Source organism: Geotrypetes seraphini, chromosome 15, assembly GCF_902459505.1.
Source record: "Geotrypetes seraphini chromosome 15, aGeoSer1.1, whole genome shotgun sequence".
Taxonomy (NCBI): Eukaryota; Metazoa; Chordata; class Amphibia; order Gymnophiona; family Dermophiidae; genus Geotrypetes; species Geotrypetes seraphini.
In genome coordinates this window covers 25,979,479-26,004,369 of record NC_047098.1, presented here as the reverse complement: position 1 = coordinate 26,004,369, position 24,891 = coordinate 25,979,479, and the positions used below count along the sequence as shown (strand labels likewise).

Here is a 24,891-nt window from a genome sequence, read left to right as displayed (position 1 = left end):
GAGTAGAAAACATGAAAAAGGATCTGCAAAAGTTGGAAGAATGGTCTTATGTCTGGCAACTAAAATTCAGTGCAAAGACGTTCAGAGCAATATATTTGGGGGAGTAGAAATCCGAGGGAGATGTATGTACTGGGAGGTGAGAGGCTGATATGCACAGATGGAGAGAGGGACCTTGGAGTGATAAGTGTATAAGGATCTGAAGATGATGAAACAGTGTGACAAGGTGGTGGCTGTAGCCAGAATGATGCTAAGCTGTATAAGAGGAATAACCAGCAGGAGAAAGGAAGTGTTGGTGCCCCTGTACAGGTCATTGGTGAGGCCCCACTTGGAGTATTGTATTCAGTTTTGGAGGCCATATCTGGATGAGCATATAAGAAGACTTGAAGCAGTCCAGAAGAAGGCAACAAAAATGGTAGGGGGTTTGTGTCAAAAGTCATACAAGAAGAGACTGGAAGACCTGAACATGTATACTCTAGAGGAGAGGCGGAATAGTGATGATATGATACAGACATTTAAATACTTGAAAGGTATTAATATAGAACCAAATCTTTTCCAGAGAAGGAAAATTGGTAAAACTAGAGGCCATAAATTGAGGTTGCAGAGTGGTAGACTTAGGAGTAATGTTAGGAAATTATTTTTCATGGAGAGGGTGGTGGATGCCTGGAATGCCCTTCCAAGGGAAGTGGTGGAGAGGAATATGGTGACAGAATTCAAACAAGCATGGGATGAACACAGAGGATTTCTAAATAGACTATGAATGGTATAAATTGAAGAACTAAGACAGGTAGTGGGCAGACTTGTACGATCTGTGTCCCGTATAAGGCAACTTTGTTTAGGATGGGTTTGGAAGGGCTTCAACAGGAGCTCCAGCAATTTGGAACGCAAGGATGGTACTGGGCAGACTTTCACGGTCTGCATTCCGCAAGCAATGAAATGGTTTGGATAGGCTGGAGTGAGCTTCAACAGCAAATCTAGTAGTTGGAACATAAGGACAGTACCGGGCATACCTCTAAGGTCTATGTCCCAGAAATAACAAAGAAAAAATACTTTAATTCAATCATAAAATTGTACTGCATGTAATTATAGGGCAGATTGGATGGACTGTTCAGGTCTCTTTATCTGCTGTCATTTACTATGTTACACAACAAGAAACAAAAAGAAGACCCAATATTCCACAGTGAGAACAATCCAACGATAAAAACAAAAGACTGAAGATGTAGATATTCTGAAAGATGACGTATTAGTTGCTCTTCACAATAAAAAAAACCATTAAAATTTAAATATAAGTCTATAATACATATGTATAGTCCAACCGGACCCTACACGGTCTGTATTTCGGCAAACACACCTTCCTCAGGGGTGCAGATGATGTAGGGCAATGGTTCCCAACCATGTCCTAGAGGACAACCAGGCCAATCGGGTTTTCAGGCTAGCCCTAATGAATATGCATGAGAGAGATTTGCATATAATGGAAGTGAAAGGCATGCAAATCTGCTCCATGCATATTCATTAGGGCTATCCTGAAAACCCAATTGCCCCGGTGGTCCTCCAGGATAGGGATGGGAACCACTGATGTAGGATACACAGATAAACTAAAACAGTGTACTTGTCTTGGAGCAGATAACAAAAAATGGCTGAAGACAAGCAAAGTGGCACGAAAAATCAAAGCAATTTTTCACGCCACTTTGCTTGTCTCCAGCCACTTTTGGTTATCTGCTCAAAGACAAGTACACCGTTTTTAGTCTATTCTTCTATGTGTGTACTCTACATCATTGGGACCCCTGAAGAAGGTGTGTTCACCGAAACACGGACTGTGTAGGGTCCAGTTGGACTATTATTTGCATTTTAATGTATTTACTGTTACTACAGCAAAAATATGGCAGAGCGCTCTTGCAGATGAATAGCTGCAGTACCCCAGGTACTGGCACTAGCCAGCAGCAGTCTTCACAGAGGAACAGGTGGTGGCACTTGCAACATTATTTTGTTTGCTTGTGGTGATGGAGCTCCGCGTGTCCCTTCTGATATCATTATTAAAGACTCATGTTTACTTCTCATGTTGTCCAGAGGTGTGTAATGGAGAACTTTTGCTGATGACACTGGCAGACATACACAGAGCTACAGGCTAGGAAACTTAAAACAACTTGTCACTTTTTAATTGATCAGCCCGTGGGCCAGTTTCAAACCTAATGGTTAGAGCAGCAGCCTGAAAACCAGGGAATCCAGGATTTAAATCCCTCTGCAGCCCCTTGTAATCTTGGGCAAGTCAAGTAGCCCTCCATTGCACGTACAAACCTAAGGTCCCTTTTACAAAGCCATGGAAGTGATAGTAAACACATTGAAGCCCATTCAATCCCTATGGGCTTCGGTGCATTTTCCATGGCTGCATTGCTATCATGGCTTTGTAAAAGAATATAAGACCTCCAGGGACTGTACTTGAATGCAACTTGCCTTGGTTTAAAATTGAAAAAATGCATGAGCGATTCTACTTACCTTGCCAGCATTCTTTTATCCCACCTAATTTTAGCTCTATGCTCCTCTTATTCTATTCATGAATCTGTAATTACCACCCCCCACTAATGTTTATCTCTACCTTCTGAGCTAATGTAACCTTTCCTGCCCATTGCCCTATCTACCAGCAACTTAGTATCTGACACTTATTGATGTGATGTAACCACTTCCCCTAACCTGTAAATTGCCCAGAACCTGTACTGGATAAGTGCGATACAGAAATTCAAATCTGATTAGATTAGACTAGACTAAATGAAAAATTCCTCAACGTAAAGAGTTGCAGTATTTAAAGTAAGGGAAAGACCAAAGTCAGAGGTTATGCCCAGATCCTCAGCAGTGTCTAACAAAAATAAACAGGAAAAATCAATTGAGAGAACCCCATGGGAAGGATGGCAGACTTGGAAAGTAGCAGAAAGAGACCGACATCCCAGCGACTGCTGGAGAAACATCATCATTTTATTTATTTATTCTGCCTTGAATCTTGAAAATATTCAAAGCTGCATAAAAAATGCAATATAGTAAAATAGATTGACATACCATGTATCTTGCTTCTAGTAAAGGGATAGAGTGGGATATTACTCACTGTCAGTACAGAAATTTTTGGATAGATAAAGTGGGGTCTCGGTCGATGTCATTCAGGAGTCTCCAGGTGGTCTAGGGAGAGGTCTCAATTGGCGTCACTATGGGGTATTTGAAAAATGTGGAGCAGAGAGGAAGGAAAGAGAAATTTTACCTTTCTTTTTCAGAAACAATTTCCTGGTTGCGAGTGGGCTCTGGTGGACCCTGGGGTTCAGCAGAAACTTCACTGCTGTTGAAATCTGTGTGTGTAACAAAGAGAAAAATTCATTTAACATTGAAAGCAAAGCCTGTGGCCTACAAGAATCTTCTTGAAAAAGAAAATGAAACTGTTGGGCAGCCTGAGTGCCCAACCCAGAATGAAGCCTCAGTGCTGCAAGACAGCAGACAGCGGATTATCTTTTAATGTATGGTCTGTAAACACTGCAAGGAGGAATACTGTAATGTTTCCAGTCCTAGTATGATATAGTCTTGGGCTATGCCTTATGACGTTGTGGAAGAAAAGATGTGCTACAGTGAAATACTGCCAGAATTGGCAAAAAAACATATGGGGCATTCCTGCAACGAAGTAGGAACCTCAGGAGCACAGGACATAGCTTTAGACACAGGATATGCTATAGCATACTAAGTTGTACAACAGTGTAATATTGTACATGGTGGGGCCTTTCATAATTCACAGCCCTCTGGGAATCATCTTTTTCTGACAATATTCAAGGAAGAAAGCATAATGAAGATCTGCTCTAATAACCTCTCTATTGAGCTTGATAATGTCCTTCCATGTGTCGAAGAGAGATGATGGATCCACGTAGTCCTCCTCTATGGGTGGCTGTTCTTGTAATAAATTCCTCAGTCTTTCCTCAGGGAAACTAAGAATATGATCCCAGGACTGTGAATTATGAAAGGCCCCACCATGTACAATAATCTTCCAACAGTGTAATATACCATACCATGTTGTACCAGCTCTGCTATGAACCACTAAAGCCATGTCATATTGTACTATTCCAAGCCCCACTGTTGCACAGTCAGCCATTTCATGGAAGAATATTTACCTATATGTGCCTTACCAACTGACCATAGCAGTCAATTGCTGGTCTACAACAGTGAGCTCCCCTTAAGTCTTAAAAAAAATCATGTCTGTACCCTTACCCCTCTCTTTCCTCCTGCCACTGTCCCCCAGTGAGATCCTTTCACAGAAAGCTCAGCATATTCCCAGGGACACCCTCTAAAGCTGTGTTACAGCTGTGACACAAGACAAGTTAGAATGGTACTGGAATCCACAGAGAAAAGGCCTTCATTCACAGACAGAGGACTCGGTCTGATCAGGAAGACGTTACCATTCCTGTTAATGGTGCACTCAGTGCATTCCATCAATTTAAAATAAAATTGCATCACTTCTTTCTTTAAATACATTAATCAGGTCTGAAGTAGGCAAAACGGATCCATTGGACAATGCAATAAACATGAATTATCATCTACCCAACACTGATAATGGCTAAAAACACATAATAGCAGGTGTAGTTTCAAGGATTAGTTATTGCACCTGTGGCGGGGGTGATTCAATTGGGAAAAATCATCTTTAATAGGTTAAAAGGTTTGGATGCATGCACTCATCTGAAAGTGGCGGCAGAGCAGGAGATGATGGAGCACACTGTCATTTGTAATTAATTTAAGAAAGAAAAAGTGAAGCAGTAGGGACAGCGCCATCAGGTAAGAGCCAAGATGCTCCAAAGACGAATCAACATTGTTTTTTTAAAGGGAATTTCACACTTCAAACATAGAGGAAGCAACACCCTGTGAAATCTGTGTGTTTTACTTATCCTAACAGTCTTTCTGCTCAACTGGAGCTTGCCCCTATTGGAGGCTAAGTTGCCATTGAATTGTCATTCACAACTATCCCACTCCCTCTCCTGTCTAACCCAGCCACTGCAGTAATGTTCCTTGGACAGGAGACACAGACTTCTACAACATCCCCAGCCCTCTCCAACCATTTTGTTCTTTAAATATTTAATTATGAAATAATTTAAAGCAATACAGCAAACCAGATACCTCTGCTTCATTCACAGATTACATTAAAGCAGAAGGCTGAAAGCAGCAAGAAATGAGACGGGAGAATTCTGCACTCTGAAATGACTGAACACAGGCTAGGGCAGGGGTGGGCAAACTTTTTGGCTCGTGGTCCACAATGGGAATCTTAAATTTGACAGAGAGGCCAGACCAAGAGCATCTTTCTATCCCTCCATCCCTCCCATTCCCCTATGCAGCAGAACCCTTGCCCAGCTTGCATCCTTCTCTCCCTCCATCCCTTTCTGCAGCGGAACCCTTGAGCACCAGCCACTACTGCGCAGCCATCCTTCCCTCCCTTCTGAACCCCGCCGACTGCGAACCCTACATACCTCCCTCCAGAGCAGTGTCAGGCCGGCAGCACTCTAAACAGGCTGCTTCGCGGCCTTCTCTCATCAGGGCCTTCCATGTGCCACATTACTGATGATAAAGACAAGCGGCACACCAACAATGGCCAGCGTTTCACATTTCTGTTGCCTCAGGGTGTGACACAACCGATCGAAGCCTTTCATGTGGAACGTGAAAATTGCATCTCCCAGCACTCTAAGAGACATACTGTATTTTTCACTCCATAAGACGCACTTTTTCCACCCCCAAAAAGGGGGTGGAAAAGTGGGTGTATTTTACGGAGCGAATACACCTCTCCCTCGTGAGAAACTGACAGCAAGTCAATCGTGGAGCGGAGCGGGACCAGGCAGGCAGTGCAAAGGTAGCGCTCCTGCTTTATGCGCCGCTCTTCAGGGAGAAAGGCAGCCACCCAGCATCGACCACGCCAGTTAAAAAAAGATACCAGGGGTGCTGTGGGCATCGTGCTTCCCAGCACCAGATGCACTTATGTCTGAACCAAAATTTTTTTTGTTTGTTTTTCCTCCTCTACAGGTGGGTGTGTCTTATAAAGCGAAAAATATGGTATTTTTCACATTCCACATGAAAAGCTTCGACCGGTTGTGTCACACCCTGAGGCAGCAGAAATGTGAAACGCTGGCCATCATTGGTGTGCCGATCGTCTTTATCAGATAAGTTGATTTGTTTATCTATCTTTTCAACATTTAAGTTTTTCACTGCACCGCACAGAGCTTTTTCAGACACCAGGGGAGGTTTTCTTTTTATGCCAATGAGGTTATCATCTTGAACCACTATTGTGGGGTTGGAGGGATTAAGTTCCGAGGCTTTTTCCTCCTCTAGGTTTTTGTTCAAGCCTGTGTTGTTGCATTCACATGTGTGATTCATTTTTGTATCTGAACTATCCATGTGAAAGAGCTATTTATTGATAGCATTGGATTTTCACTATAGCTGTGTTATTAAAACGCCACTGGATGTGCCAGTAACAGATAGCAACTGCTCAGGTAGATTGGACTGGATTTCTGTTGTAAGCACATGTTGACTAACGGGATAGGTGCCTGCCCTGGGAGTTCTTGGGGCTTCTCTTCTCCACTGCAATACTACTACTTATAACCCTGGGCCCTAAAGGCAGAGAACAGGTCAACAATCTTGCAGCCTCCACCGAAGACCACAAGAGAACTCGCGTGTCAAAACTGAAAGCATTCTGCTCCAATCATCTTAAAACTCAGTGTCAATCAACAGAAACAATTTTGGAGTTAGAAGGTGGAGCTACCAACTGGTGACAGTTTCATGTTTACATGCTGTTGCATAGCCAGAAATAAAAAGTATTTGCATATGGTAAATTAACATGGGGCCTTTTACTAAACTGAGGTAAAGAATGGCCTTAGGGCATGGGAAAACCTCACATAAGGGTGTGCTAATGCCATTTTCCCCCAATTTTCTATTTTGCCCATTAACGGCTATGCCCTAATTTCCCACCAACATGTAGTTATTACAAAAAATTCCCGCAGGAACACTTTCCGACACCTACCGGTATTTTGTAGGGCTCACATGGTAATCCTGTGCTAACCAATCAGTTTATACTAATGTGGACGTATTAACTGATTAGCGCGGGAATGCCCACTCTCTGTCCCTGACATATCCCTTCCAACAAAAGTTGTTTGTTTTTATTAAATTAATTGCTAGTGCTCCAATTAGCAAATTTGGAACTTACAAGATGCCTGAGCACATCCTATTCCTGGATTGCTGGCATTTTGGTAGTGGCATTTTGGTGGTGCTGTTACAGACCACATTGTTGCTGTTCCCGTCTGGCTGGGGGCCGGGGGGGCGATGTGACTCTTCGGCTGTGCCCCCTTTTGCTACCTTTTGGGTTCCTGGCCCTTTGATGGAGTGGGGCATTCTTGGTCACCTGGAGCCCTCATTGATCTGCTTTGTATGGATGACTTGTTGTTTTTTGAATGTTTGTGGGGTTTCTGCTTCAGTCTGGGGTTGATTGTGTGAAATTACTTAGTCGGGTTGGTTTTACTGGGGGGGGGGGAGGGCGACTGTTTATTTGGATTTCCTGTCCTATTAACCCTCTTTCTTCCTCCCCTCTTAAAGTCAATCAATTTGTACCTTTGCTTAATCTTTGTAAACCACATAGAACTTCACGGTATTGCGGTATATAAGCTGTTATTATTATTATTATTATCCCCATTTTCAGTTAAGGTAAGCACACGCTAACGCTTACTGCAGCTTAGTAAAAAGTATCATAGTATCACAGACCTGCAGTTTTGTTCAAGAAGGTCCCTGACCTCACCATCTTGCTTCAGAACCACCCGATGAAGTAACCCCAAAAAGTGTAGTTACTTACCTGTAACGTAGGTTCTCCGTGGACAGCAGGATAGAAAAGTTGTAATGGAGAGCTGTAGAAAATCCGACCGATGGGAACGGGCGGAAACTAAAGACTGGGGATTAGGGGGAAGCAGGGGGAAATGGGTAGGGCTCGGGCATGCTCAGTGGGGCCCAGGCACTGCACATGCTCAGAGAAAAAAAAAAAAAAAATCTGTCTGAGCTATTGGAGAGCTTATCCGCAAATTGGGAGCTGTTGGGACAACACCCATATGTGGCTGACTCATCCTGCTTGTCCTAGGAGAAACCATGCACTGTGCCTCATGCTTTTGTTCTTGTTCCTCCCCACCCTGAGGCTGGGCCACAGAACATCTCACTGCCCTACAACTGGTTTCCCATTCTATTAAATAAGGAGGTGGAGTACTTTGCAAAGGAGTTTGAACTACAGTGGCCTCTGGATATCAAAAAAACATATATTTATTTAGAAATATAAAGCGCTTCCTTGTGATATTTAATGTGATGTGCAATCCAAAATATTCATACAACATAGTATAAGTCAACCGCCATAAAATCCTAACTAAAACATTTAATAAATCCCTACACTAAAGCAAGCATAAAAGGCAGCCAAAAGGAAACCAAAACCTAAAACAGTTAATCTACAGCAGGGGTGTCCAACCTTTTGGCTTCCCTGGGCCGCATTGGCCAAAAAAAAATGTTTCTGGGGCCGCACAAAACGCTGCAGCAAGACAGAGGAGGGAGCAGGCAAGACGGTAAACACCTAGGGGCAGCAGAGGAAAACACTGCATCGCCCTCGACCGGGGCTGCACAAAATACTTCACTGGGCCGCATGCAGCCCTCGGGCCACAGGTTGGACACCCCTGATCTACAGGATCGAATTTCTTTACAAATCAATATTTTGTTACCTTTCTAAACATTAAGCAAATTAATTGTTGCCAAATTTAACTGAAAAGGTACATTTCCAAAAACGCTCCAGCCGTAGAAAAGGATGTGACCGAAAATTCTTTTGTGGGCAGAATGTTGTTGAACGATGCTACAAAAGTCTACGACAAAGTGAAACAGGCCTTATATCATTCAAGACCTTGAAAGTCAGAGTAATCAACTCAAAGAAAATACATGCTTCTACTTGCAGACAAGACAATCAACATGGAACAGATACGAAGCCTACAAGAATTCTCATTCTAGCTAACCATGCTTAATTTGCTCTAGTCTCAGCATCAACAAGGCCTGTGCTGCCTTCATAAGATTATGTGGAGTAAGATACAAGTTGATCTAAACCGGGGCATCCAACCTCGGCCTTTGCCAGGTCGGGTTTTCAGGATTTGTTAAATGAATATGCATGATATATAGTTGCATACAATGGAAGCAGTGCATGCAAATAGATCTCATGCAAATTCATTGGGAAAATCCTGAAAACCTGACTGGATTGTGGTCCTCAAGGCCCAACACTGGACAACCCTCATCTACACAAAGGACATCAATTAATCTGTAGCCAGACTTTTGAAAGCCATCTGTGCTATACTGTGGTAGAACATTACACATATGGCAAAGAGCATCTGAAGGTAGAGGCACTACATGAAGAGTGTCACACAACCAACCACCTTTTACCTATTGTGCACAAAATTTCCTGAAGACAATGAACATGGAATTCAGAGGCTGCATCCCAAGGAATTATGCAGGGTTGTCAAATTCAGTCCTCAAAGTCCACAACCTAGCCTGGTTTTCAGGATTTCTACAAGGAATATGTACAAGATCTATTTGCATTCATTCCTTCCATTGCAGTGGAAATCCCCCAAACCAGGCTGGTCTGTGGACATCTAGGACTGGATTTGAGGACCCTTGCTGCATTAGACTTTTCATAAAGATTTACAAATGGTGAGCCATCCAAGGCTTCTCTCCTCCATCAAAGATGCAGTGTTCTTCACCTGGAACCAGCTCCTCCTCTGAAGGGAAGCAGTGTACATTCAGAACAGCTGCAAACTGATACAGAAATTGCTATGAAACAATGTCATCGTCAATTGGCCCCATGAAAGGAGAAAAGGAATGAGGACTATTGAAAATTTTATCTAAGAGACACTCAGACTATGTAGTAGATAGATTGGTAAAAGTGGGCAATACCATCCCAGAAACCAAGTATGTCTGGCAAGATGGTGGTAGCCTGACACCCGCAGAAGCCATTCACTAAAACTTGAAGCCTTTTGGCAAATAGTCCCAAGCAGCTGGCTTACTATAACACTATTTTCTGCATTTGAATTAAACTACAGGAGAGGCCTATCAGGCATGAGAACTGTTAGCAAGGTAACAATTGAGGTCAATGGTCCCCTTACAAAAGCTTACTCCCATATCCCACACAGCAGCACTGACTAAAAATTGAGTATTTTAGCAAGAAATCAGAATTTCATCAGGAATAACTTTGAAAAATATGGCCATCAGTAAAAGGAGGAAACAGCAACACAGCGACTGTTAATCAGGCACAGCCATCATACATTGCTGATGCAAGCACTCAGGAAAAATGCAAGAGGCTAATTATGAAGCAGTATATCTTCCTAAAGAGGGGCTGTTCCAACAGCACAGACACACCCCCCTCAAGTCACCTTATCCCCCAGCTTCAGAGGCTCCACTGCTCCCTTCCCTGCAGTAAATCCTTGCATTGTCCTTGGCGATATGCAGACTACCAGCCCATGTCTTTTTAGCTACCTTTGCCCATGCTAAACATTCCTTCCTTGCTCAGAATAACGGGTAGAGGTTCCACTCTTTCACCTTGCTTTTTGTTCCTTGGTGTTCAGCCTTGTTTCAAGAGTACCGTGCATATCATACTCAGCAGATCCAGAATTTCAGTGCACTGTGGACAACAGGCTTTCTAGGATTGCACAGCCTGCTCCAAGTCTCAAACCCCTAACCTTTATCTTCAAGATTATATGTTCCACAGATACTTTTGCTCTCCAAGGGGATCACATTGCATTTCTCAACCAGATAACATGTATTTTATTTAACATAAAGAGAGAAGAATAGAGTAGCAGCCTAACGGTAACGGCAATAGGCGGAGAACCAGAAAACCAGGGATCAAATCCCACTCTCACACCTGCACTCCTTAAGGCTTTCGCCAAGTCATATCATGCTGCATTGCCTCAGGTACAAACTTAAATTGTAGGTTCTCTTGCAGAAGAAACTACCATAACTGAACAGGAATTTGTAACTCACACTGAGCTTGGGAAAACAAATAATTCAATCTAAAATTCAAATCCAAAAGTATAAAAAATTACTAACTTCTGAGAAATATTTGAACTCATCTTCATGTGTAGAAAAATAGGGTTACCAGATTTCCGGATTTACTGGGAAATTTCTTTTTAGAGGACTGTCTGGATGGATTTAGAAAACCCGGCACTTCGGGTTTTGGATGGCCCATGCTCTGCCAGAGCTTGGGGCCATGTCCGGAGGCCTTCCAGGCACAGCCCTAAGCTCCAAGAAGAAGAGATGAGATTTGAGTGGGGGCAGGGCTGGGGCAGAACAGGGCAAGGCCACGTGTCCTCTTTTTTTCTACAAAAAATATGGTAACCCTAAGAAAAAAAGATGGAAACAGCAGGCATAGCATTCTCTCTATCAAAGGTCCAAGGAGGAAAGAGAGTCCTTGCTTCCACACACTCACCCCCCGCCCCCCCCCCCCCCCCCAATCAGTCAGGGAAAGAGACACAAGAATCTCCAACCAGAACACCAAAAGCTCTGGAACATGAATGTCCCCTCTCTCTCCAACCAGCTTTGACAGGAGTCAGCCCTAGACAGGGGAGAAGGAGCTACTGGAAATGAGAAACATGCTGTCTTGCCAGCATGGCTGCATGCACACTGTTCCCATTTCTTAATTCACAACTTCCTCTGCCAAAATGCTTGGCGCTCTGTAGCTTCGTAGCAAGTTCATACAGAGACCACATGTCCTTGCATGCGTGGATGTCCTCCAGCTGTGGCCCTGAGCCTCCTATTACCACCAGTGTGGGGGGGGGGGGGATGCTGCAGAAGGAGAGGCAAGGAGAAGAGGCATTGGTCCACCATGAGAGGCATATCCTGTAAGCAGTCAGCTGGCACCGGCGCCTCTCCTCCTCACCAGCATTTCGCAGCATACCTGGAACCTGCCGGGGCACACAATTTACAATACACTGTTCTAAACAGTAATGAGAGGTAAACGTATGGATTGAGGGCTAAGTAGCAGCTTTGCAGATTTCTTCAATTGGTGCACACTGAAAATGAGCTACAGAGGCAGCCCTAGCCCAGACCTTGTGAGCTGTTATGACCTTGTAATGTCAACCCAGCCTGAGTATATGCAAAGGAAATACAGTCCGTTACTCAACTGGAGATGATTCTTTTGGAATCCCATGAGCAGTAGCCCAATTAAAAATCTGGATTGCCTCCATACAAAGAGGATAAAATCCCATGTCTCCTTGTTTATTAAACTAGAACATGGCAACCTAGTTGTCCATATAGAGGGCTTGTTTGTGGCGAGATCACACTCTCTGAATGTGAAGATTGTCTACATGAGCTCCCCAGTCCAGCATCTGTGGTTCAAAGTTTTCTGGTAGGTAGGGGGCTGGAAAGGGAGACCCTGAGTATGATTGTGTGCTACAGTCCACCATTGCAGAGAGTATCATAGATCTGATGGCACTTGTACTGGAGTAGATAGGGATCCCATGGCTTGGGACCATTGGGTAGATAAGGTCCTCTGTGGGATCCTGAAGTGAAGGCGTGCAAATAGGATCATGTGAACCGTCAATGCCATGTGACTAAGAAGGTGTAACATCTGGCATGCAGAAGTGCACTTGAAGTGGAGACTGCTTGAATGAGATTGTAGACCCTCAGCTCCACTAAAAAAGCCTGACCTTTTAAGAGTGTTCCTATGTACTCCAAGGATTGAGATGGCTGTAGATGTGAATTTTGGTAGTTGATGGCAAACTCTAGAAGCTCAAGGAGATGAACTGCTGCATTAATGATAGGCTGAGCTGCTTGTAATGACGAAGCCTTGATCAACCAGTCATCTATGTAGGGAAATACATAAAATCCCCATGAGTGAAGGGCTGCTGCAACTATCACCAGACATTTCGTGAAGACACAAGAAGCAGAAGCTAGTGCCAGAAACCTATGCAGAAGAGAAGATACTTTCTGTGAGCAGGATAGATATGGATAGATATGTGAATGTAGGCTTTTTTTAAATCTACAGAGCATAGCCAATCTCCTTTTTTCAGGAGGAGTAGAAGGGTTCCAAGAGAGACCATGCAAAACATCTCCTTCAGCAAGTATATGTTTAGGCCTCGGAGGTCTAGAATAGGTCAAAGGCCTCCAGTCTTTCTTGGTATTAGGAAATACTTTGAGTAGAACCCCCAGTCCCTCTCTTACAGAGGAACAGGTTCTATTGAGTTTAGCCAGAGAAGGATCGACAGTTCTTGGTAAAAGATGGGCTTCTGGAGACGGTTGAAAAGAGACTCTTTTGATATGCAGTTTGGAGGCTTTCTGATCAAATGTAGGGTATAGCCCTGAGTGACAACTCAAGGCACTTACTGATCTGTTCTGAAGAGAGTCCAATGTTGGTGAAAATAGATCAATTTGTCTCCAATAGGAAGAATGGGAGGTAGAGTCAGGGGAATATTGGCAATGCTCTCTAGGAAAAAATCAAAAGGATGACTGCTGTTTGGACTGAAAATGAGATTAAGATATCTGTGTCTTTTGTTGCTGTGCACGGAGGTTGCTGATCAGCAGGACCAGAGGATAATGAAGATGGCTGATTGTAATGACATTTCACGTTGCAGTAGTATGACCATCTAGATGGAGCAGAGTATCTTCTAGAGGAAGAAAATTGAGAGGTTTGAGTCTTAGACAAAGTTAACATGATGAATGTGTTTTTAAATTTTATCTGCTCAGCCTTGCAAAGAACATCTGAAAGGCACTCCTGTATTGACGTTTCCAGATCAGAGATTCTGAGCCAAGATAAACGGTGCTTAGCGATTTCCACTTCTGATGCTCTAGAAGAAACATAGAATGCATCAAATATGCCTCTAGCTAGAAACTTTCTCATAGTGAACAAGTTCTTGGATAACTGATTAAATTCTTTATGCTTGTCCTAAGGAAGGAATTCCTCATACTCTGAAAGTTGTTTAAGCAAGGATTTTAAATAAATGGAAGACTAGAACTGGTAGTCTATATTCTATTATGAGTATGGATGATTGAAAAATGTATAACCAAAAGAATATAGTTTTGGCTTCCCTTCCTGGAGGAGCAGAAGCATAAGACCTTGAACTGTGTGAGTGTTTTAAAGTAGATTCTACAACTAGAAAGTGATGTTGAAGCCGTGTTCTCTCAAACCTTGGACACTTAACTTTGTATATTGCGTCAAATATTTTTAGGAGCTATTTGGACTGAAAAAGGGGTCTCCCAGTTCTTAAAAAGAATCTCTCTCATAACACTATGTAAAGGCACCTTGATGTAGCCATTTGGTGGTGATTCATAGACAAGAAGCTCAAAAAGCTCACAGAGAGATTAAGAATATAAGACTAGACTTACTGGGTCAACTAATAGTCCATTTAGCTCAGTCCCATTGTCACAGTGGCCAATCCAAGTTACAAATACCCGAGAAAAACCCAAATAGTAGCAATATTCCATGCTACCAATCCAGGGCTAGTGGTGGCATCCCCAATATCTGTCTCATTAGCAGAATATGGACTTCTCCTCCAGGAACTTGTCCAAACCTTTTTTAAAATCAGCTATGCTAACCACTCTTACGACATCCTCTGGCAATGTTTTCCAGAGCTTAACTATTCTCGAGTGAAAAAAATATTGAAAAAATATTTTCTCTTATTGGTTTTAAAAGTATTTCCCTGTAACTTCAACGAGTGTCCCCTAGTCTTTCTAATTTTTGATGGAGTAAAAAAAAAATCAATCCACTTGTACTCATTCTACACCACTCAGGATTTTGTAGATTTCAATCATATCTTACCTCAATCGTCTGTTTTCCAAGCTAAAGGACTCTAACCTCTTTAGTCTTTCCTCATACAAGAGGAGTTCCATCCCCTTTATCATCTTAGTCGCTCTTCTTTGAACCTTTCCTAGTTCCATTATTTCTTTTGTGAGCCTGACGCTCGACGCCGAGTAGGAGTGCATGACCTCAATCACCGCCTCAATGTATCTTCAGGCTGGGCTGAGGCAGGTATGAATACCTTTAAAGCCTAGGTAGACTGCATCTGCAGTAGCCACAAAAGCACTTTTTGAGTAGCCCAAACCTCCTCCTGACGAGTCAGTGTCTGCACTAGAAGAGACATTGGCGTGGAAGCAATCTGAAGTGTATGTTGTCTGGGTGTAGCAATGTCGAGGCATGCCTGGGAAGAGACATGATCTGCAGCAATGGAGAGCAGTCCACGGTGCATCGATGCTTACTATGCGTTGAGGAGGTGAACATTTGTGACAATGCCATGCCTAAAAGGGTGGAATGTTTGTGCTTCTTAACTGTTACATGATGCCTCCCACAACAGGAGAGACATGGACAAAGACGATGTCGAGTTCTATCTCTGCAGAGAGCTCGATGTTCGATACTCTCTATTTGGCTTCAGTGCACACAGTGCCGATACCGATGCCAGTGCTGAAGCAGGATGAGCGTCGGGTCTCAAATCTCCTGCCATGCTGGATGTCAATGCAGAGCCAAAATATTTATTTTACTGGGGTTGTCGGGCTTTAAGTGACCTCTTTTGAATATGCAGAGCGGTCACAGCGAATGTCCCGATGGTCAGTACCCAGATACTGAACACAATTATGGGAGTCAAAGCCACTTGGCACCCTCTTTGACATGGAGAAAAAAAAAACTGGCCTATACAAATCATAAGGCTCAATGGTCCAGAGAGGTCAAGTGAAAAGTATTAAAAATAAATAAATAAATTTGACACTCCCTGGGTCAAATAAGGGCTTCAACATGGCCCAAAGGCCAAAATTTAAAAACTGCCCAAATTGGACAAAACTCAAGAGAAATGGAAAAAAAAATGAAGAATTATAAAGAAAATGTGAAAATACTAATCTTGGGAAGGTACAAAAATGACTTCCAAGTTTGACGCGCTGAGGAGAAACTGAAGACATAGCTTCTCAGCTCCATGGAAAACTAAGATCCCACAAGCCGACATTGGGCAAGAGGCACTGGCACGCACACAGTAATAGGCAATGCCTAAAGATTTAAAGTGACAGTGCACTTGGCAGTGTCCATATCTGGTTCCATGGATGATATCACCCACGTGTGAGAATATTATGTCTGCTTGTCCTCAGAGAATATGTTAATTAGCTTGTTAGCATATATTTTAATACAACCCACGCTGTGTCTTCCCACATGAACTAACACTCGTGCACAATTCTACTCTTCATCGCCGGGTGGATACAACCCGTTCAACTTGCAGTGCAAAACTAGCTCATTTAAAGACACTAACTGGGGAAGCATCAGCACTTGTATGATTTCCACTGCCACCAAACCAATAAGCTAATTGTGAAAGATGAAAGCATTTCCCAGCCGAGTTCAGCTTCCCCTCCCCCAAAAAAAGGGCAGAAAGTCCCTCACTTCAGGTAAGACCTCTCATCTCTTCCCCCAAGTGTGCAGATACAAAGAATGCTGAAGCCCACAGTATTTGTCTGCTGGAAATCTGATTAGAACTCAAGAGGCTAAGATACCTGGAAAAGTGCTCACAATCAAATCAAAAAATGATACAAAAGCATTAAGATGATGGCTAAAAACCTCCACATTTAAACATTTAAATTAATCAAGGAGCTTTTTATTGAGTATTTTCCAGATTTCATTAGACTCCAGAGTGATGAGCATTTCTCTAAGATGCACTTTGTAAAAATACAATTTTTGCCAATACAGCCCTCCCCCTAAACACCCAAATCAAATGCTCTCAATGGAATTACCTGCATTTTCTAAACTTAAAATAAAATCACAATCTTCTTTTAAAACTGATACATAGGATTACATCTTCACTACTGATCTCTAAGCACTTTGAGGGCTGGGTAAAACAGAGGGGACCCCCACTCACTTGGCATAGGGCATGCCAGACTATAAGAGCAGTATCAAGGCAGAGGGAAAGGTCTTCCATGGGCCACAACCCAACTGGGTTTTCAAGATTGCCACAACGAATATGCATAAGATTTATTATGTATGTACTGCTTCTATTGTATGCTAATATATCTCATGCATATTCATTGTGGCAATCTTGAAAACCCAGTTGGGTTGTGGCCCTTGAGGACCATGGTTGCTACCTCTGTCCTAGAACTTAATTTCTGTGCTCTGAACTAAAGAATGACAAGGGGACAGAATTTATCCCTGTCCCTGCGGTTAACCAACCTCGTGTTATTCTTTAAGGAGAGAGGAAAGAATCGGAGTACGAATGGGCACAGCCACCGATCCTCAAGTCTTGCATTGGTATACAAAGACTGAGATTGAGATAGACACTTAAGAATGACATGGGATTGTTTCCCGCGGTTATCTGCGGGGACTGGGACAAATTCTGTCCCTGTGTCATTCGCTAAGCTCTTGGCAGCTGTCTAAAAGGAAGAGGGTGTCCTGCAGTTTTTTGTACACTGCACCTGGCTGGGCCCTTCCTTTGTCCAATGATACTACCCAGACTTCTGGCTCAAGCATTTTAGGGAATCTTCTGCTTGGTGAATTTTGCCAGTTTAAAGTTCTTTCTTCATTTAGCTGAAATTGTAATTTAAAAAAAAAAAGTGTGTGAAAGGTATGCAACAGGAGAAAGAAAGAATCAAGGAGTGAAGAAAGTAAAAGTGAGGGGGAAAAAAAAGAGCAGATACAAGCTGCAGAGAAATGGAAGAGGAGGAGAGTGCAAGGAGGAGCTGGAATGTGTCAGGGAGCAGACGGAATCATTAACACCAGCAGAGCTCCAGTACCCAGCAATTCATTTACTGCTGCCCAGTTCATAACGCGAAAAGTACTTCTCATATAATAAAGACTCATAAACACATAGAAATTGGGTTAGACCCGTTTCCAATTCCTGCCAAACAATGCTTCAGAAAAATGAAGCTATATTTTAATTAGCTGGATTCACTAGTGATTTGATAACAGCAGATGCCGTCTGGATGCTTTCAACCTGATGGCCTCTAAATCCACAAGCTCACGAAGTGCAAAACCAACATCTTCCAGCATCTGTACAAGGGGGTCAGAGACCTGCTGCTCACACAGGAATAATAGCAAACCCTCGAACAGGTATGATAAGCTCCCATAGTGACAAGTGGGCTCTGATCTGGGAGGGAACCACAGTGATTTGTTTTTTGTTGTTTTTTTTTACTTTACTGACGGTCACCATGAACTCCTGCAGTTGTACTTTGCAGAGCCAATAGAGGATTGTGCAAATGGGAGGCTCCCCAACTAACACCCACACTCCATAGATTTGCAAATATACAAATACCAGTTTCTCTCTTTTATTTTCCTAAGCTCCATTTTGTCCCAAGGCGTTAACCCATACCTGGCTTTCCAATTTCAGAAAAGGATCCTGCCAAGTTCAATGCACAGAATCTGGTTGGATTGCATTCTTTGCCCGTACTCAGCACTTTTTGGTACCACCCATCATTTTAGAAACTACAGCTTGGTAGTGACAGAATTTTAGCAGCTATAATTGCTGTTCATTTACTTAACGACTGGAGATGCTCTCAAGAGATTTCACCAGAAGGGACTTGGGGAGGCTGAGCTGAACCTGGTAACTCAGTGGCAGAGCACTAAATTTGATTCCCAGGTTAGTCTTGCACACCCACCTCTTCTCAAGCTGACCAGGGTTAGGGATGCTGATGCAACACTCACAGCCCTCTGTGGGAGGGGGGGAGGGCAAGGGGAATAGAACAAATGCCAGTCATCACATAATAGTGACACCTAGTGGTTGGATTTCAGGGTTTATTAAAATTCCTGCTGCATGAGTCTCAACTAAGGTGGACTACCTTGAGAGAGAAAAATAGGATGAAAAATCCCCAGGTAGTTGCAAATGAAGGTTTATGGTGCCAAATCCCAGTCCTGATTCCAACAGAGCTGGAAGGCTAAAGGAGTTAGAGCAGTGGTTCCCAACCCTGTCCTGGAGGACCAGCAAGCCAATCGGGTTTTCAGACTAGCTCTAATGAATTTGCATGAGAGAGATTTGCATATAATGGAAGTGACAGGCATGCAAATCTGCTCTAAGAATATTCATTAGGGCTATCCTGAAAATCCGATTGGCCTGGTGGTCCTCTAGGACAGAGTTGGGAACCACTAAGTTAGAGGACATTCTGGATTGAAAAAAAAAAAAAAAGACAGAACCTCTATCTTTAATGCTCACACTTGAGAGCTGTTGAGGGTGGAGGCCAAGATTATCCTCACTCCGTCACTGCTGCTTATTCAAAACCATCTCTTAATTTATCTACTTACAGTTCTGATTCTTTCCGGAAACTAGAGTTGTAAAACTTTGACTCCTCTGTTTTTCTACTGTCTCTCTCCAACTCTGATTCCGACTGATATTAGGCTTTAAAATTTGTTCTGCATCTGCAATACTGATAAATATGACATATTTACCAGCATTTTAGATCCAATACAAATATATATATCTAAGAATAAAATGATAAATTTACCATATATTTATGATGTTTTAAGTTGTTATTTTGAAGTTGGAGTCGGTACACGTTTACCAATGCCACCTAAAATTGCTACCGACTTTGACTCCACAGCCCTGCTGGAAACTCACCTACACCCCCATTCACTGTCCTGAGAGAGGATGGGGGAACACACACACACTGCTGCCTGTGCTCCCTGCCAGAATTGTGAAGGGAAAGGGGAGGAATCCTAACTACCTTGCTCACTGTGCCAAGTCCTGGCACGAAAAGCAAAATCAGGCATGAGCCCAGGGATAACACTAACACCAAGAACATAAGGATCCCCTGCAATGATCCATTAAGCCACTTTCTGAGAGGTCGGGTTCTCAGAGAGGGCAGGGCACAGGTTCTCTCCCAGCCGCAATGGGGCATCTTCAGGAGCCGCAGCCAGCAGAGTCTGCAGAAGGGATCCGGGACCCCGTGCAGTCTTTCTGCCGCAAATTCCATCCTGCATTTTAATGTTTAAATTATTAAATGCATTAATGTATTTACATTATTCAAGGCTTATGTGCATTTTTCTCAGATAATTTATGTCTAAGAGTTTGGATGTCCATGACTGTTAATGTCTACAACCCTTCCTGTTCATTATTGATTCTGGAACAAAAAAAACTCAGAGTTTTAATGCCTTATTTTTAATGTATTAGAGTCTCAATAAGTGCATTCTCTTTTTTCTTTTGTAATTTCATAATTTAAGTAGTACATTTATTAAACTGACATAGAATGAATTGTGAGGAAGTCTGGCAGGGCTCCATGCTAGTAAGCAGCTAGCCAATGGATCTCACAATCAGAAGACACAGGAGCAGGGAGTGGGGCTCAAGCCTCCCCCACCAAGACAGGAGGAGAAAGCAGGGCTCACCCCCCCCCACCCTCCCACAGGACAGGACTTGCCTCTCCCTCCCCTTACTAGGGAAGGAGCACAGGGGCTTCGGTCTCCCCCCCCCCACTCTCTCCTCACCAGGACAGAAACAAAGGGCAGGGCTCCCCCACAACACACACAAAAGCAGAGCTCAGACCTCCTCCCACCCTCTCTGCCAGAGAAGAAACAAAGGGCAGGACTCAAGCTTCCCCTGCCAGAGCAGGAGCACTACTATGACTTATTTCTATAGTGCTGTCAGATGTACACAGCGCTGTACAGGAAACATGTAAGAAACAATCCCTGCCTCATAGAGCTTACAATCTAATCGAAACAGGTTTCCTCCCACGTCGCCCTGCCAGGAAAGGTGCAGAGGGTAGGACTTGAACTTCCCCTCCCCTCTTCCACCACTTGCTTGCCAGGGCAGAAACAAAGGGTAGGACATCAACAGAAAGACATTTTTTCAGTGCTTTTTGTTACAATGTCTTCTGTCATACATCTATTTGTTATAATTTTGACCATTTCTCATAACCATTTTCTCATGAAAACAATGTTTTAAGAAATACAAGGAGGCCTCTCTCATTTCATAAGAGCTCTACCAATGCATCTCAGTCCTATTCTGTAGCACCCCACTGCTTTTTTTTTTTTTTTAACCCCCCTCCCACACTAGCCCTACCAATGCACCAATACTGTTTGGTTTGGCGTATTTATTTATATCTCGCCCTTACCCAGGGCGGGTTACAAACTTACATACAAAAATATAATATTACGCCAAAAATACATCCATAATCAACAATAAATACTCCCAGAAAACAGAGCAAAAAATACAAATAAACCCCGCTATTACTGTACCGAGAAACCCCCCCCCCCCCAACACACACACACACACTTGCCACATATAGACAGAGCACTCTTAGGGCTCCTTTTACTAAGCTGCATTAGCGGTTTTAGTGCACGCAGCATTTTAGCGCGGCTAGAACTAACGCCAGCTCAATGCTGGTGTTAAGGTCTAGCGCGGGTGGCAATTTAGCACGCGCTATTCTGCACGTTAAAGCCCTAACGCAGCTTAGTAAAAGGAGCCCTTAGTAACCGCCTTCTAGAAGGTGAATATGTGAAAAGTTTAAATGCGATTTGGCCGAGTTCTATTTTGGTCACTTTTTACTCTGTTTTGTGGATGTGTTGCTTTCTGAGATGCTTAGTAAACAGCTGTCGTCAGTAAATTACATTCTCTGTTACCAGACCACTGAAGATATGCAGGTGTGACCTTACACCCATGCGGCTTAAAAACACAGGTGGCGCTGAACTGCACACATAGTGAAGGTACACAGGCATAATCCGGTGCACACGCAATGTCCATATGAACGCTTCGGTGTTGGAGGATGTGGGAAGAGAGCCAGATCCCAGAAAGTTGCTGAGTGCTGGTTTAAGGGCTGACTCTGCCATTTCTAAGGTTACGTTTGTGATTTTTTCCTTCTTATTACCATATAATGCTCAGTAATTAGTATGAAGGTCTCACTCAGCTGAGGATATAAGCTTGCTCTGGGACTCCACAGATTCAAACAAATAACACTGCCGGCAGGGGGTGAGCCTATGAATTAGCATTAATATCCAGCTTGGGAGATCACACATGCTCTTACTGCTTAAATACACATCTTCCTGGAAAGGCAGAGTCCTGCATCACTGGCCGACACGGCAACCAGAGGGGGGCCTCGTCCATTCCTGCTGCCTGGCTCAGAAAACGGGCCTTGATTCCGTGGTCTTTACGGCTCACAGCTCTGATGCGTTTTTCCCTTTAACAGTGTTTTGTAACGACATTCACTGGACACAGGCTAAATACAATCTTAATTACAAAAAGAGATATAATGCAGCAGTCAAACAGAATAAAACAACGGTTTTACCCACAGAACACTGTAGCAGTCTTATGAAATGTTTTTTTTAATACAGTCATTGTAACTCCCTAGCCCTTTTCCGTTACATTCCCTCACTCCACAGCACCTCAAGCAAGATGTGGGAGAAGTCACAGAGGCACAGCTTACCCATAACAGTATCATAGAGAATCAAATGAAGCAGAAACCAACCAATATTGCAGCAATCTCTCACTGAATCCCAGCGCATTACACTCAAAAACTGTAGGCTGGAGTGCTGGGGCATTGAGTGTCTTCAACAAGAAGTCGGAACCCAGTGGGGTATAAGTGCAAGATCCTGCTCTCTGTGATAAGTGATAAGGGGTATAAGGTCCTGTACATACTCTATGTTTCTATAAGGGTGATAGAGGTGTGGAACAGTCTTCCAGAAGAGGTGGTGGAAACAGAGACTGTGTCTGAATTCAAGAGGGCCTGGGATAGGCACGTGAGATCTCTCGTAGAGAGAGATAATGGTTACTGCGGATGGGCAAACTAGATGGGCCATTTGGCCTTTATCTGCCGTCATGTTTCTATGTTTACTCACTGAAGAGACTGAGGGTTATGAGGCCTTCAGTTTCTGTGGTAGGGAAACAGTACCCTAATCCCTGTTCTCTGCCTGTAACCCATAGAATTTCTTGGTAGGAGGTATTAAATCCTGTCCCTGGTCTTTGCCTATTTGGTCTTGAATAGTTGCAATTTCTGTGCTCTGAATACATCTGTGAATGCCTAGTGTGGACAACAACCAATTGGACAGGGGGAAAGAATAACCTAATGTTAGAGCAAAGTTCAGAGCAGCCAGAGTTCCAATCCTGCTTCTGCCAGCGACACTTTTCATGACCTTTGGGAAGTTACTTCACTCCTCATTGCCTCAAGTGGCAAATAAACTTTTAAGCACTCTGGGCCAATGTAGCTGAACTGTCACTGGCCTTGTTCTCTGATTTGAAAATACAAATAATTAAATCTAAAATCCAAAACGCAAGTTCTGGATCAGACGATGTTAGAACAGTCTGAGAAAATTTAGGGGCTCTGATCCCTACGAATACTATGACCTTTACTTTTGGGCTTTCCTTAAGAACCGGCGCTGTTTGAAATGGTGCTGCCTTAAATCAGCATTCTCAGCGCCAGTCATACACACCTCCATATCTCATGAGGGAGATCCCATGGCCTGCCAGTAAAGAGGTGTATGAAATACAGACACATGGGAAAAGTGGAGTTAATACACTTTCAACAGGTTATTTTATTTGCACAGGCAGAGCTGTACTCAGAACTGCCAAAACCCTAAATGATGAATAGAAAAGAGAGACAGTTAGAGAAGAGAGGAACAGAAACCATGAGAGAGGCCTAGACAGTGTCTCTTCTTCCCTACCTAGCACAAAGCGTCTATGATTTGTCTACCTATTCCTCCCTACTGTGGCGCTGCCCAAATATTTATTGTGCCCAGCAGCTATTTGTACAAATGGGTGCCGCCAGCACCAGGCTGCTCGTCTTCTCTAGAAGACAACAATGTGCATTTCAGAGAGAATGCAAATAAAAAGAAACATTTTCTCCGACACAAAACACAGGAAGCTGCTCAGAGAAAACTAAACAGTGGAGATGCACCAAAATTAAAGGCAAAGATGACCAAATGTCCTGGTACAGCCCTGTCAACACATTACATACCCCATCTATAGCCTTGAATACTGTCTAACATGCCCACAATATATAAACCCCTCCCCTTATAGATGCTTGTTGTGCCACAAGTTGTGGCTCAGTGACTAGGGTTACCAGTCATCCAGGAAAACTCAATAATCTCTTTTTAGTGGACTGTCTGGGTGTCTGAATGGTTTTGGTTTTTTAAAATGAGGAAGTCTATCTGGGTTTAGCCAGCTCTCTCAACTCCACCTACCTCCTCCCCAGGTCTGGCTGCTGTAATTTAATCTTCAGGCAACTGGCAGCAGCAATGAGGTAAACCTGCTGCTGCCAGCCTGCCCCAGAAGTCACCTCTATGCAGGTCCTGGAAGTCACTGCAGAAAGGTGGCTTCCGGGGCAAGCTGGAGGAAGCAGGCTCACCTCGTTGTGCTGCCAGATGCCTGAAGATTAAATTACAGTGGCTAGGCCCGAGGAAACACCAACCCTCCCCCCTCCATTATTTTATTTTTTTAAATCTCGATGTATTTTTTTTTTTTTACTACCTTTTGTTCCTTCCTTCTTGTCATGTTAGTCCCTCTTAGTCTTGCAATCCCCTCTTTTTTATTTTTTGCAAATCTTAATCGCTTATACTGTACTTTTGTTTGAATGCTTTTTATTGATTGTAAACTGTCTATATACTTTTTTTGATAGCCAGTATATCAAAGAAATAATAAACTTGGGGAAGTGGGCTGGAGAAACAGCATGAAGGGAAGAGGGATGGAGAAGCATTATGGAAAGGAGAGAGTACTGGAGAAAAGTGCATGGAGTAGGGTAGTGCTGCATGGGAGAGGAGAGAAAGAAAGAAAGAACCCACAGGAGAGGGGATTGGAAGAAAGAGAGAGAGAGAAGCACCTATAGGGGAGGACTGTTGGAATAAGGGAGAGAAAGAAGCACTAAAAGGGTGCAGAGGATAGGAAAGGGGACTTCTTCAGTGATGAGAGTCATATTGCAATTTATGTAGTTAAACTAACCTGCCTCCTGGATTTTAATCCAGCCCAT

At 43.3% G+C, this 24,891-nt stretch overlaps 1 protein-coding gene across 6 annotated transcripts in view; it reads right to left on the bottom strand.

The window, feature by feature from the left end:
* PEX14 (peroxisomal biogenesis factor 14) overlaps positions 1–24,891 on the bottom strand; it is a 112,902-nt gene that overhangs the window by 62,738 nt on the left and 25,273 nt on the right. For all 6 annotated transcript variants that reach the window (XM_033922066.1, XM_033922063.1, XM_033922062.1 and 3 more), the window contains exon 3: positions 3,242–3,326. In XM_033922066.1, the coding sequence (XP_033777957.1) occupies positions 3,242–3,326 (85 nt within the window). The remainder of the gene's footprint in view (positions 1–3,241; positions 3,327–24,891) is intronic.